Source organism: Mastigoproctus giganteus, chromosome 4, assembly GCF_048544385.1.
Source record: "Mastigoproctus giganteus isolate SK-2022 chromosome 4, ASM4854438v1, whole genome shotgun sequence".
Taxonomy (NCBI): Eukaryota; Metazoa; Arthropoda; class Arachnida; order Uropygi; family Thelyphonidae; genus Mastigoproctus; species Mastigoproctus giganteus.
The window spans coordinates 83,164,587-83,179,135 of NC_143578.1; the positions used below are offsets into that span (position 1 = coordinate 83,164,587).

General features: G+C 38.2%; 1 protein-coding gene across 2 annotated transcripts in view; it reads left to right on the forward strand.

Moving 5' to 3' along the window:
* Nucleotides 1–14,549, forward strand: part of LOC150086876 (formylglycine-generating enzyme) — a 237,852-nt gene that overhangs the window by 159,884 nt on the left and 63,419 nt on the right. For both annotated transcript variants that reach the window (XM_090371641.1, XM_090371640.1), the window contains exon 6: nucleotides 7,688–7,801. In XM_090371641.1, coding sequence (XP_090227767.1) covers nucleotides 7,688–7,801 — 114 coding nt within the window. The remainder of the gene's footprint in view (nucleotides 1–7,687; nucleotides 7,802–14,549) is intronic.

Below are 14,549 nucleotides of genomic sequence, written 5' to 3' on the forward strand. Positions count from 1 at the left end.
TCCGGCTCTGTCAGATTGCATAATTACTCCAAGTCCTTTTTATTTTTCTAGCCTGAGTGTAGTACTACCACACAGTTGATAAGTTACTCTGGGATTATTGATACCAATATGCAGTACTTTGCATTTGTCAATGTTAAACGTCATTTGCCATTTCTCAGCCCATCTGCCTAATTTATCTAGATCTTGTTGCAGTAGCAGCATACCTCCATTACTGTTCCTAACCATCTGCCAACCTTTGTATCATCTGCAAACTTAGACATAGATTGATATACCCTCATCAATATCATTAATAAATATAGAAAACAATGGCCTAGCATTGAGCCCTGTGGGATTCCAATAACATTAGTTCATGAAAAGCATTGTCCATTGATAACCTGGTCTTGGCGCATTATAGCCTTAGTAGCTAATGCACCAATAAAATCAAAACCAAATCAAACCAAAACCATTGATAACCACTCTGTCTTTTCCCACTCAATCATCCCTTTAGCAGTAACTTTCCCTTAATGACATACTGCTCCAATTGTACAGCACTCTTTTATGTGCAACAGTATGAAAAGCTTTCCTGAAATCCAAGTATATGATATCTAAATTATTTTTTTGCATCCAGTTCCTTTGTCACTGTATTATAGCATTTAATCAAATTGTTCAGATACAATTTCACCTTAACAAACTCGTGCTGTGAATAAAATATAACTGCCCTCCTGTTTAGATGGCCCTGCACTACTTCTTTAACCAGTGACTCCATTATTTTTCCTGGAACAGAAGTTAAGCTAACAGATCTGTAATTACTCATGTCACCCTTTGATCCCCCCCTCCCCTAGTGAATTAGGATACATTCACACATCTCCAGTCCACAGGGACCTCTCTTGAATATAAAGAAACTCTCATAATTTTGGCCAAACGTTTGTTTACCTCCTTTGCTGCTTCTCTTAATATAATTGGATCGATTCCATTCACCCAAGGTGACTTTTTTTTTTTTGTTTAACTTCAACAATTTCTCTTCCAATTTTCTCTCTTTTATCACAAAATAATTTAGCTCCCTGTTAGTTTGATAAACTTCCAGTATCCCCCCTCACTAAAGAACTCCTTATGTGTGAATGTAGATGCAGAACACCTATTCAGCCCGTCAGCAACTTTGAACAGTATTATTAATAGTTAGACCATTGATGTTAAGTGTACCAATGTGATTCAGCCCTTTCTTCTTCTACTGTTAATATAAGTGAAGTCTTTGCTCTTTCTTGGCATTCTTTGCCAGAGACTTGTAATCTGCCTTAGCTGTCTAACTTCCTTTGTAACTTGATTGCAGATTAGTTTATATCTACCACAGGCTTGTGTATCATATGATAATTTTTATGCATCCCATGTATTTTCTTTTCTGCCATGTGTCTCAATAGTTCATCTGACATCCATTTAGATCTAAGTTTTGAATAGTATTTCTCGGTTAGCATGAAAAGACTAGTAGCTTCTATGATTATTTCCCTCAATGCTTCCCATTTAGAATTTGTAACATTAGTCAGTCCCACTGTATAGAATTTAAAAACTGTCTGAGACCATTGTAGTCTCATTTACGAAAGCAAAAACCCTTCCCTTATCCTCAATAGTAGTTACATCTTTATGAAATTCCACATTATTACATGATCATTGCCACCTAGGGGTGCTTTTAGCTGCAGATTCTTAATGCATGAAGAATCACTGCTGATGATTAAATCCAAGAATATTGCTTTTTGTTGTTGCCTCTCTAATATGCTGCTGTAACAAACATTCATCTAATAAATCAATCAAAAGTTCTGCTAAGTGTATGGGTGATGAACCCACAAGTTCCAGTCAATATCTGGAAAGTTAAAATCCCATATTATAAGACATTCTGATTTAGTAGCACACTGTATTTCTGTGTGCAGTTGAATATAATGCACTCCTACTCATATTTATTTTCTCAGAGCTTGTGACACACCAGACTGACTCATCATTGCCCTGGCCACCCACATGAACTGAATGCACTGCCTTCGATTTTATGTGCAAGGGAATAATCACCCCCCCCCCCAACCTGTCTGTCCTTTCTGTTTACCTTGTTATTCCCCATATTTAAATTCTGCATCCATTATATCTGAATGACACCACGTTTCTGATATCCCCGCAGTGTCTGCATTTGTTATTCATTGATATTCATCAACACTTCAAATTCATCAAATTTATTTACTATGCTCTTAGCATTTGTGTACATGCACCTGTTGATACTCTTAGTTACCTGAACACAGCCTGTGTATTTCCTTGTTCCAATATGACCCACAGCATGCCTTTAATCCACTCCCCATAACTTGCTTTCTAAGCTGCTACATGTTCCAATAGAAGCAGTGCAACAATCACTTTCACTTCTGTCTGTGGCTATAGTTAATATATTAGTCCATGTATCCCCAAGCTAGCTGTTTTTTGAACCACCTAAAACTGCCTTGATAGCATAAGCAAATATTCTTGCACCAAGGTGCCTCCGTAGCCAGGTGGGAAGGAACAGCAGTGCGTAGCACACGCTTCTTGATTAGACCGGGTTCGAGCTCATCACCACCAAATATGGAGGATGCGGAAAGGTCAGGGAATGACCACCGCATAGCCCAGAGCAATATGGCCTTAGTTGCTAATGCTCCTAAAAACCAAAACAACAACAACATCTTGCACCAAGTTTTATTTAAGTGTATCCCATCTCTGTAGAAGTGGTCCTTACTGTTAACAAGCACAAACCATGCTGAGAAAAATTCTACCCTGTTAACCTTGCACAATCTCATGAATTTTTCTCAACATTTCCTTGTACTTGTTAAGTCCTCACATCTCTTACTATTAATGTTAGTGCCAAAATGTACAACAGTATTATCTTTTTTGCCCTTAAAAGGCATTAGCATTAGTAGAGGCATTTGATGCAAGAAAGCAAGCTTATGCAGCATCAGCCAAAAAAAAAAAAAAAAAAACCCACTTCCACTTCACCCCTCTGTTCGTTCCAAATACCTGTCCAGCTGAGCCTTAAACTTATTTAGGCTATCAACCTCCACCACAAGGGATGGAAGTCTGTTCCACCAACCAACCAACCGCTGGCTAAAGGCAAATTTCCTCACGTCTATCCTACATCTGTCTTTCCTCAATTTGAATTTATGCCCTCTCAGGTGATTTTTCTGAGCTAGAGGAAGAATCCCATCAGCATTGAGCATGCTTAAACCATTCAAGGCTTTATACACCTCTATCAGATCACCTCACTGGTGCCTAGTCTCCAGACACTGTAATTTGCAAAACTTAAGCCTTTCTTCGTAAGAGCACCTCTTTGTTCCATTCACTAATCTTGTTGCCCTTCTCTGTACTCGTTCCAGCAGCTCTACATCCTTCTTGAAATGAGGCCTCCAGACCTGTATACAGTACTCTAAGTGTGGCCTGACCATTGCCTTATACAATGGAATAATCACCTCCTTATCCCTGCTGAAAAATTCCTGTATATCATTGACAATACTCCATGAGCTACTCTTGCAGCCCGTCTGCACTGCTCAGAGAACTTCATATCTGCCTGCACAACCACCCCCAAGCCCCTTTCATTCTCTACCACTGTCAGTGTAGTACCACAGAGTTGATACGTTGCTCTGGTGTTGCTGTTTCCCATGTGTAGTACTTTACATTTGTCAATGTTAAACTTCATTTGCCACCTCTCAGCCCATCTGCTCAACCTTTCCAGATCCTGTTGCAGCAGCATAGTGTCAGTAGTGTCCTTGACAACCCTGCCAACCTTTGTATCATCTGCAAACTTGGACATTAAGCTTGATATACCATCATCAATATCATTTATAAATACAGAAAACAATAATGGACCCAACACTGAGCCCTGAGGGACTCCACTAATAACATCAGTCCACGATGAGCAGTGTCCATTGATTACCACTCTCTGTCTTCTTCCCCTCAACCACCCCTTTATCCATAGCAGCAATTTGCCTCCAATGTCACACTGCTCCAATTTGTGTAGCAGTCTTCCATGTGCAACAGTATCAAAAGCCTTTCTAAGATCCAAGTATATAATATCCAAGTTATTCCCTGCATCCAGTTCTTTTGTGACTGCATCATAATATCCAATCAAGTTGGTCAGGCAAGACTTCCCCTTAACAAAACCATGCTGTGTCTGAGCTATAACTGAAGTCTTGTCTAAATGATCCTGCAGTGCTTCTTTAACCAGTGCCTCCATTAATTTTCCTGGAACAGAAGTTAAGCTCACAGGTCTATAATTACTTGTGTCAGCCTTTGATCCTCCTTTGTGAACTGGGGTCACATTTGCACATTTCCAGTCTATGGGTACCTCCCCTGAGTCCAAGGAAGCTCTCATAATTATGGCTAAGGGTTTGCTTACTTCCTTTGCTGCCTCCTTTAATATAACTGGATAGATCCCATCCACCCCGGGTGCCTTTCTTGTGTTTATCTTCAACAGTTTCTCCTCCAATTTACTCCCAGTTATTTCAAGATTCTGTAGCTTACTGCTAGAGTTGAATACCCCCCCCCCCTTGGCATTCCCCTTGCTGAATAACTCCTCATGTGTGAATGTCGATGTAAAATATTCATTTAGTTTGTTAGCTACCCGAGCAGGATCATCAACAGTTGACCCATCAATATCAAGTGGACCAATCTGATTCATCCACTTCCTTCTAGAGTTAACATAAGTAAAGAACTCTTTGCTGTTTTTCTTTGCATCCCTTGCCAAGGATTTCTCGTAATCTGCCTTTGCCTGCCTAACCTCCTTTGTAACTTGGTTGCATATCAACTTGTATCTATCATAGGCTTCTGTGTCATGTGTTAATTTGTAAGTATCCCATGCATTTTTCTTCTCTGCCATATGCCTCATTAGTTCATCTGACATCCATTTTGGCCTAAACCTTGAACAATATTTCTTAGTTGGTATGTAAAGCCTAGTAGCTTCCAAGATAAGTTCTTTGAATGCTTCCCATTTTGAATTTGCTGTTGGTAACATCATCAGTTGGTCCCACTGTATAGAATTTAAATACTGTCTCAGTCCATCGTAGTCGCCTTTACGGAAGCAATAACCCTTCCCTTTACCCCTAATGGTAGTTACCTCTTTGAGTAAATCCCACTTCAGCACACTGTGATCACTGCCACCTAGTGGTTCGTTTATCTGCAGATTCTTAATGCATGAAGAATCACTGCTGATAATCAAATCAAGAGTATTACTCCCTCTAGTTGCCTCCCGAACATGCTGATGTAGAAAACAATCATCCAATAAATCCACAAAAGCCCTGCTAGTGTGTGAGTAACCAGCCCCCAAATTCCAGTCAATATCTGGGAAATTAAAATCTCCCATTATAAGACTCTCTGATTTACTGGCCCACTCTATTTCCCTGTACAGTTCCTTATTATACTCATCAGAGTCATTAGGCCTATAGCACACTCCTACTCTCAGTTTTGATCTCCCAATGCTTATGTCACACCAAACTGACTCAACACTGCACTGTCCGGTGATGTCGACTGGCTTCACTTCCTTGGTTTTTATGTGTTTCTTAACTAATAGCATAACCCCTCTCCCCTTCCTATCCTGTGTATCCTTTCTGTAGACGTTGTACTCCCCAAATTGCAGTTCTGCATCCCTTATATCTGTGTGACACCACGTCTCTGATATCCCAACAACATCTGCCTTTGATGTTTTGAGCAATACCTCAAATTCATCAAATTTATTTACTAAACTCTTAGCATTGGTGTACACGCAAGTATACCTGCACCTGTTTCTATTCTTAGCTACCCTAACACAACCCATGTGTTTACTTGTACTGCAATGGCTCCCAGCAGTCTCTGAAATACCATGCATCTTGTTTTCCAGGCTTCTGCTCATTCTAATAGAAGCAGTGCAAGAATCTCTTTCACCTCTGCCAGTGGCTACTGTCAATCTATTGGTCTTTGTCTCCCCCCAAGCTAGCAGTTTTCCGACCCACCTAACACTGCCTCGATAGCATCAGCAAATATTCTTGCACCCTTTCTATTTAAGTGTATCCCATCCCTGTAGAAGCAATCTCTCCTGTTAACAAGTACAGTCCAGGCTGAAAAAAATTCTACCCCTTGAGCCTTGCACAATCTTTCCAGGGCCGAATTGATCGACAAGGCTCTCATCATATACTCCCTCCTATCGTGTCTGGGCAGAATTGCAGACACTTTCAAATTCAACCCTAATTCTCGGCTTTTGTTCAATAGTGCCCTGTACTTGTTAAGTAATTCTGCCGGTCTCTTACTCTTAATATTATTAGTGCCAACGTGTACAACTATATCACCTTTTGTGCCCTTAAAAGATGATATTCGCTCTACAACGTCATCAACCTTTGCCCCTGGCAGACATACCCTGGTCCTGTTCCACCTATCTTTTTTACAAAGCATGTTCCCCGTTTCCCTGACAATAGAGTCACCAACAACTACTAGTTCCTTCGGGACCAGCGCATTCTGCCTTGGGGGTTGTCTCTGTATCACGCGATGCCCAAGTGCAAGCTCTGGCGTTGATGTGGGCAGCTGAGAGCTTGATGGGCCCCTCAATTTAGTTTCTTCGAGGGCATCCACCCTGTCCTTCAAGCTCTCATATAGGCCCACAAGAACGTCGAGTTGTTGCTTGATATCGATACACTCCTTGCATCACGCACCACAAAGACATCCCCCTTGGCAGTATCATGTCCCGTACAGTGGCATCAACTTTGGCCCCTTTTTTTGTACAATATATTTCCTATTTCCCTAACAACAATAATAATAGTTATTGTTGGTGACAATAACTATTGTCACCAACAATAGTTATCTCCCATGGGACCAGCACATTCCCCCTGATGCACATGTGCATGCTCTGACATTGAGGTGGGCAGCTAAGAGCTTGATGATCCCCCAACTTAATTCCTTTGAAGTATCCACATGCTCTCATAAATGCCCATCAGAATACTGAGTTCATGCCTAATATCTTCACACACTCTTTACATCGAACACACACAAATACATTTCCCTTGGTTGTATCTTGTCCCGTTCGAAGATCTACAAATATCAACGAAACAGTACATTTTGTGAGGCTATGATTCGGAGGACAACTACATCCCCTCAGTTCACCCTGAGATGCAGCAATCTAGCTACTTTCAACCCTTTGCTTTGCTGCTCTATTCTGAGGCATGATTTCTGTTAAAATTCAGTAATTGAGAATACTACACTAAAGTAATATACAGGGGGATCCAAAAGTCAGTAAACAATTAAAGAATCGGTATTTCAGTGAATTTTTGACGTATGGTCTAAGAATCATATACTTTATATGAGTCTTATAAAATATTGTGAATTTCAGATATATTTATATAAAATTATGAGAGTTAAATTCAACAGAGAATTAAAGCAAACCCTGGGTTTGCTCTAATTCTCTTGAAAAAAAGAAACAGCTATTTTTTAAGTAAAGCTTTTAGATATGCTTCTTTGAAGCTATCTTATTTCTTAATCTGTCAGCATTTCTGAAAGTTTACTGTGTCTGAATTGTTGTGCCACTTTGAAAATAAAGTTCCAAATCTTCATTCATATTTGTAAATTGAAGTATTTTATGAGAGAAAAATTATTGTATCACTCATTTTCTAGGAAATGAGTGATATTTCCTAGGATAATAACGGAACGTATGCTTATATCTCTCTCTTACCCATTTTGTTATTATTTTTTTTAGGTTACTGCTTTTGATGTTAATAAATATGGTCTTAAGAACATGGTAGGAAATGTTTGGGAATGGACAAGTGATTGGTGGACAGTCGATCACTCTAGTGAATTCCAGCATAATCCTGTAAGTACAGTTTCACTCTTCTTTCATCATAATTATCATTATATTTCATCTTAGGCATAGGAGAACTGTAAAACGTCATTATACAGGTAGGACAATAGCCTCAGTTTTTTTATGCAGTCACTATTGCCTTGATATTGCACTTCAAATGAAAAGTATTACTCCAAATGGAGAAATATATTTCCATTTATTTGAAATGCATGCCCTTATTCATGCAGCCTGTTTCATTGCTTATTGGCATATTATTGATGGGCAAGTAGATACCATCAGTGACTTGGTAACCCAGTGATGAGTTATATCCACAATATGTGAGTTTCTAAATGATAGAAAAAGTTGAAACTCAAGAAAATCTAGGGCAAAGACCTCAGGTATATGAGAGCTATAAAACATTATTGAATACAAGTAATACAGTAGTCTCAATTTTGTACGTGGCTATGAGAAAACTAAGTTTGCTATAAAATTCAGCAGTTTCATATTGTAAAGGCAGGTCACCACATTGCCTAGTTATTGCACCTACACTTTAATTCATGCCTCCACAATATGAGATTGCTGCATTTCATACCAAACTTAGTTTCTTAATTTCTTAGTTTGCTTGTGGCTTTGTACAAAACAGAGGATATTGCCCTATGTATACAATAAATGTTTTTATAATTGATATATACCTGAGATTTTTTTCCTTAAATTTACTTGTTTTAACTTATTGCACCACTGAGCATCATACATATTGTGGATATCTCATCACTGGTTGTCAGGTCATTCACTGACTATACAACAAACATTGAAGTAGGCAGTGAGGGTTACAGCATGTATTTAAAATAAATAGCAGCATGCTTCTTCAGGAACATTCTGTTATTTGTTATATGAAATATCTGATAAATGTTATGAAGTAATGTTTATCAAATAAATATTTGAAAAATAATATTTATCAAATAAGTATTTATTTAATCAATAGACAAGTTACAAAAGATTTTTGTAATTTGTATATTTATGTAAAATTCTTAGGTAAAGTGAATTTTAAATTATAATTAACATAATATTATGAATTTTACTTATTAAGCTTTTACAAGGTGCCAAAATCTGAATTTATATTTTGAAAAATATGTTATTGCAAAGGATTTTTCGCCACCAGATATTAGTTTTTCACATGTGCCATCTAGAAATAAAAATATAATGATTCAAGAAAAAATAAACAAAAAATTGGATGTTCTCATATAAAGAAATTGTTATTCATCACACGGAAAGTACCTACCAAATATACCATTAATTCAAGCCTGGATGAGGAGGTTTAAAGAAGCAGGTAGTTTAGAGCGCATTAAAGAAGTTCATGATTATCTGCACCACCAAAGACAGTTGAATGTGTCAGGGACTTCATAGTACTTGCATTGAATCTCCAAAAATATTTTTGATATATCACATATCTTCATATACAATGAGAAACTCCAGAAAATTTTTTACTCCAGGATCAGAGAGGTTCAAAAGACAGAGATTACAAGAATATTAGTGTACTTTGTGGTGTCATGTGGACAGGCAGAAGAAAACTTGGCCTCCTTGTTCACGTAATCTCAGTCCTTTCGATTTTTTTGAGGTTTAATGTAAAGAACAAAGTGTGCTCTCAAAAGTGACATTGTTATAGAAGTTAAAAGGAAGAATATAAGTTATACTACAGTTATCCAACATATTTTGGATAATTGTAATTACTCAAGGCATGTTGGCACATGCATGGGAGACAACTGAATTATACCTCAGATGTAGGGCTTACAATACCGGTATTTCGATATTTTCAATTTATGAAACCGGTATTCCAAAAACAAACATTTTTCTCAATAAATTTTGATGATAATTAGGTGCAATAAAGTAAGGAAAAAAACAAGTACCGTAATTACTTGAATTCATGTTTTAAATAAACTTTTATTGCAATAATAAATATTCTGAAAAAAATCATTAAAATACAGTTATTCTAAAAACAAAAAAAAAAAATACATATTATTACTGCAAAGTTTAGTTTAAGCATCCACACTACCTGTCCGAATAAAGTGAGCTCTTAAGAAACATAAGCAATCAATAGTATGATCGTTTAAAATAGATCTAATTTTGGTACATACAGTATTTGATTAGTGGCAGAAAATGCCCTATCGGTTCTATTCTGGTACTATTGTACTGAGGTAATCATAGACGATCTCAGTCCATATTTTCTAGGCTTTGAACTTGTTTTAGAAAAAAATAGTTCATCTTTTAAAATCTCATTGGAGTCAGGCAATTTCTTATTTTGGAAAGAATTTGCGGAACACTGATGTTCTGTTCCATGTTGGTCTTCCATGGTTGAATTATGTTCATCATTTTCTGAAGGAGAAAGACGTTTTATTAAGCGAAGTGTAATTTTCATTATAGTATCTTTACTGAGTCTGGGAGAGAGCAAAGAGTGCAGTTAAGGAATTCTTCACATATATAAATGCAAAGAACAGAAGGATATATCAGATTGGACCCTTACGTAATGGATGTGGAATAGTATTAGATAACATAGCTGAAGTTGCAGATGAACTCAACAGTTACTTTGCATTGATATTTATGTAAAAAAACACTTGTCTCAATGAGATATTATTGAAGTGAAGTTGAAAAAAATGTAGTAGTAGTAGTGGCATGTGATGCAAGAAAGCAAGTGTATGAGCTTATGCAGCATCAGCCAAAAAAAAAAAAAAAATCACACCATTCCCTCCAAATGCCTGTCCAGTTCCTCCTTAAATTTATTTAACCTGTCAACTTCCACAACGACAGATGGAAGTTTGTTCCAGCAATTAACCACCCGCTGGCTAAAGGCAAATTTCTGCACATCAATTCTACATCTGTCTTTTCTTAATTTGAATTTATGTCCCCTTAGGTTCGTAATCTGAACAAGTGGAAGGATCCCACCAGAATTCAGCGTGCTCAACCCATTCAAGGCCTTATACACCTCAATCAGATCACCACGCAGGTGCCTAGTCCCCAGCCACTGCAATTTGCAGAACTTACGCCTCTCTTGGTAAGAGGATCCCTTCATTCCCCTCACCGATCTTGTTGCCCTTCTCTGTACACGCTCAAGTAAATCTACATCCTTCCTAAAATGAGGCCTCCAGACCTGTACGCAGTACTCAAGGCGTGGCCTGACCATTGCCTTATACAGAGGGGCAATCACCTCCTTCTCCCTGCTAGCAAAATTCCTATATATTATTGACAAAACCCCATGACCTCCTTTTATTGACAAAACCCCATGACAAAACCCCATGACTCTCTGAGCAATGCAGACAGGCTGCCCTGGCAGCCTGTCTGCATTGCTCAGAAAACTTCACATCTGACTGCACTACTCCCAGGTCTTTTTAATTTTCTACCACCTTAAGTGTAGTACCACACAGTTGGTACGTTTCTCTGGGGTTACTTCTACCCATATACAGTACTTTGCATTTGTCAAGGTTAAACTTCAGTTGCCACTTCTTAGCCCATGTAATTAATGATGTTGAAATTTCAAATGATTATTTAATGAGAACTTTCACACCTACAGGCGAGTAAGGCTCCTGTGGTTGATGGCATATACCCAATAATCTTAAAGGAGGCGGCAAGTGAGTGCATTGAACCATTAAGGCTAGTTATGAGAGCATCACTGGACTCGGGGAGAGATTCGGTTGAATTGGTGTATATTGGAACATAAAGGTGGTTCTAGGAGTATAACGTGAAATTACTGACCGGCCAGTCTAACTTCAGTAGTAGGGAAAATCGTTGAGGCAATGATCAAGGGTGGAATTCAGGATCATTTAGATGGAAATGGAATTCTGTAGGATACACAGCATGGTTTTGTAAAGGGAAAATCAGGTTTAACAAACCTGGTTAGCCATTTTGACAGGTCACTTGTGAGCTGGATTTAGAGAATAATTTCAACATTGTTTATTTGGATTTCAGCAAATCATTTGACTCAGTCCCACATGACTGGTTACTTTATAAGTTGGAGCAGGCTGGAATCATAGGGAAAATCCTTAGATGGATGGCATGAGGGCACCAGGCAGAGGGTTGAGATGAATGGTTATTCCTCAGATTGGGTTAATGTAAGAAGTGGGGTTCCTCAAGGATCAGTATTGGGACCACTGTTGTTTTTGATTATCTTAAATGACATCAATGAAGGGATGGAAGGCATGAGGTCTAAACTTGCAGATGATGTAAAGATCAGTAGAGTAGTTAATGATCGCTGCCAAGCAGAGCTTCTTCAGAGTGATCTAGATAGACTTCCGGGATGGTCAGAAAAGTGGCAGCTATGCTTTAATTCAGCAAAATGCAAGGGAACAGCAACCCCAAAATAACTTATACACTTGGTGGAGTTGAACTAAAGTCAGTAGTGGAGGAACGGGAGAGACTTGGGAGTTACGATACGGTCAGACATGAAGTTGTCCGAGAATTGTGGACAGGTTGCAATGTTGCATGGTGTCCTATTGCTGATTTATCGAACATTTACTAGTAGAGATAATGATGTCATAATCACATAAAGATGATTTTATAACCTTTATGTGATTAAATTATAAACAATTATTTTTTTTAAATTAATACTGAAAAACAAGTATTTTTTGTATCAATACCGGAAAAAAATGACCGGGATCCCGGTATTGTAAGCCATAGTTAGATGTATGTAAAGCAACTAATGGTGTTCATATTTAAATTTTCTGTTTATATTTCATAATGGCTACATAGTGTATTACCATACTTTGTGATATGAGGGGGTGTTAGAAAAGTTTCTGATCTGAGTATGAAGGGTTTATTTGAGGAGTCTGGTAACATGTTACTTTTCAAAGTCCCTTTTGGAGTTAATACATTTTTGCCACTGATGCTGCAATGCATTGATTCCAGCTGCAAAAAAAGTTTTCTCTTGGATCTCCAGAAATGCATCCAATGCAGTAGTGACAACGCTGTCAGTGGCAAAATGGATGCCAGCTACGTATTTTTTCAAATTAGGAAATAGGTGAAAGTTCAGTAGTGCTAGATCTGGTGAATATGGGGAATGTCAAAGTCCAAGATTTCAAAGCAGCACTCATGCATTGCAGCAATGGTAATGACAGACTTGTGAGCAGGCATCTTGTCCTGGTGGAACAAGACTCCTCGGTGTTTGTCTTTGATGTTTTCATGTGAATGCCTCAAGGGCCTGTGTAATACATCCCTGTAACAGTCTGGCTTTCTGAAGGTAATCCTCTAACTCCATCAGAATCCAAAAAAACCAATGCCATTGCCTTTCCAGCAGAAGGAATCCCCTTGGGTTTCTTTGGAGGGGGAGAAGAGCTGTTTCCCTTGTTTGGACTACTCCTTTGTCTCTGGGGCTGAAGGTGATAGACCCATGTTCCATCCATGGTCAAAAACATGCAAAGGAAATTTTCTGAATCTGCTTGAAAACAATGTAAACATTCATTTGACTTGATAACTTCATTGTGTTTTGGATCTGCTGTCAACCACTTTGGGATTCATTGTGCTGACATAGCAAGAATGTCCATTATTATAAGGTGCAAGCATTCAGATGCTGGATGAGTACCGAACTGTCACTCATTGATCATTCATTACCAGATTTTGTGCATGCTGTGAACAACTTCTGGAGTACAGGTCTTTGCAGGTTGAATTGATGTTGCAGGTCTTCCACAGCATGGATCATCACTTGAGAGTCAAGATGGGAAGAAGAAAATAAAACCAAGTGGCAAATAGGCACAGGAAGAAACTGGAGCCAACCACATCGTGAACCACACTAATAAGTTGACACAGTCTCATGAAAGAAACAAAGATGTTCAACAACACAACAACAGGCACGACCCCCACTAGATGGCAACCAAAGGATTCCAACAACAATAACAAAAAAGCAATTATTAAAACCTCGCAGTAAAAAGCAAGTTCATCATCCTATTCTGATAAATAATTCCTTGTGATGTTTTCCATGAAGTAAAATGAGCCATAGATCTTCTCTTGTGAAATAGGTGTAAAGACGTTCACTTTTGGTGAATCCCATTCATTCTCTACGATGTGATATGAATTTTCAGTGCCCCAGATGTGCACATTATGGTGATTCACTTTACTGCTTTAGTGAGATGTCTGAAGGTCAGGCAGGTTGCAAATTCTTCATCTTCCATGTCAGCTTGCATCATATCACTTAACTTTTATTTGGTTTTAGGGATTGTACCAACTGCAACAGGAATTTCTCATGGATAATCATTTGTGTAGAACATGCCATACTGTTGTCTGGGGCAAATGTAACTTGCCCTGATATTGGAAAACAGGCCTTGAGCTTCGGGTTGCATAACTTTCTAGTGACAACTGACAAACTGAATTAAAATAAATTTATTAAAATAAATAAATAATATTTACATAAAATACTAAAACAAATATAAAATAAAATAAAAGCATTAAAATACAATAAAATATGGACAAAACTAATAAAATATACGGTGGCTTTCGATACAAAGTGCTTCTTCATCAGCTTAGCCGATGAATGGTGTATTGCAGTAAATATATGTTGGTTAAAACAGCAAAAGTCAATTGGGCATGATCATGAATCTGGTGTCGCTAGACACCAGAATTACATATACATGATGATTGCGAGTGCTCATCGCACTGCAAAACAGTAGATTCCATAATGGGGTGCAAGTGCATTACCTATTGCAATTCATGGTACTATTATTGCTAGTTATGTGCAGTGCCTCAAGCCTTGAGCGCTGGTGGTAATCACGTGAATAGTTGACGATTTCAATATCCCATTAGT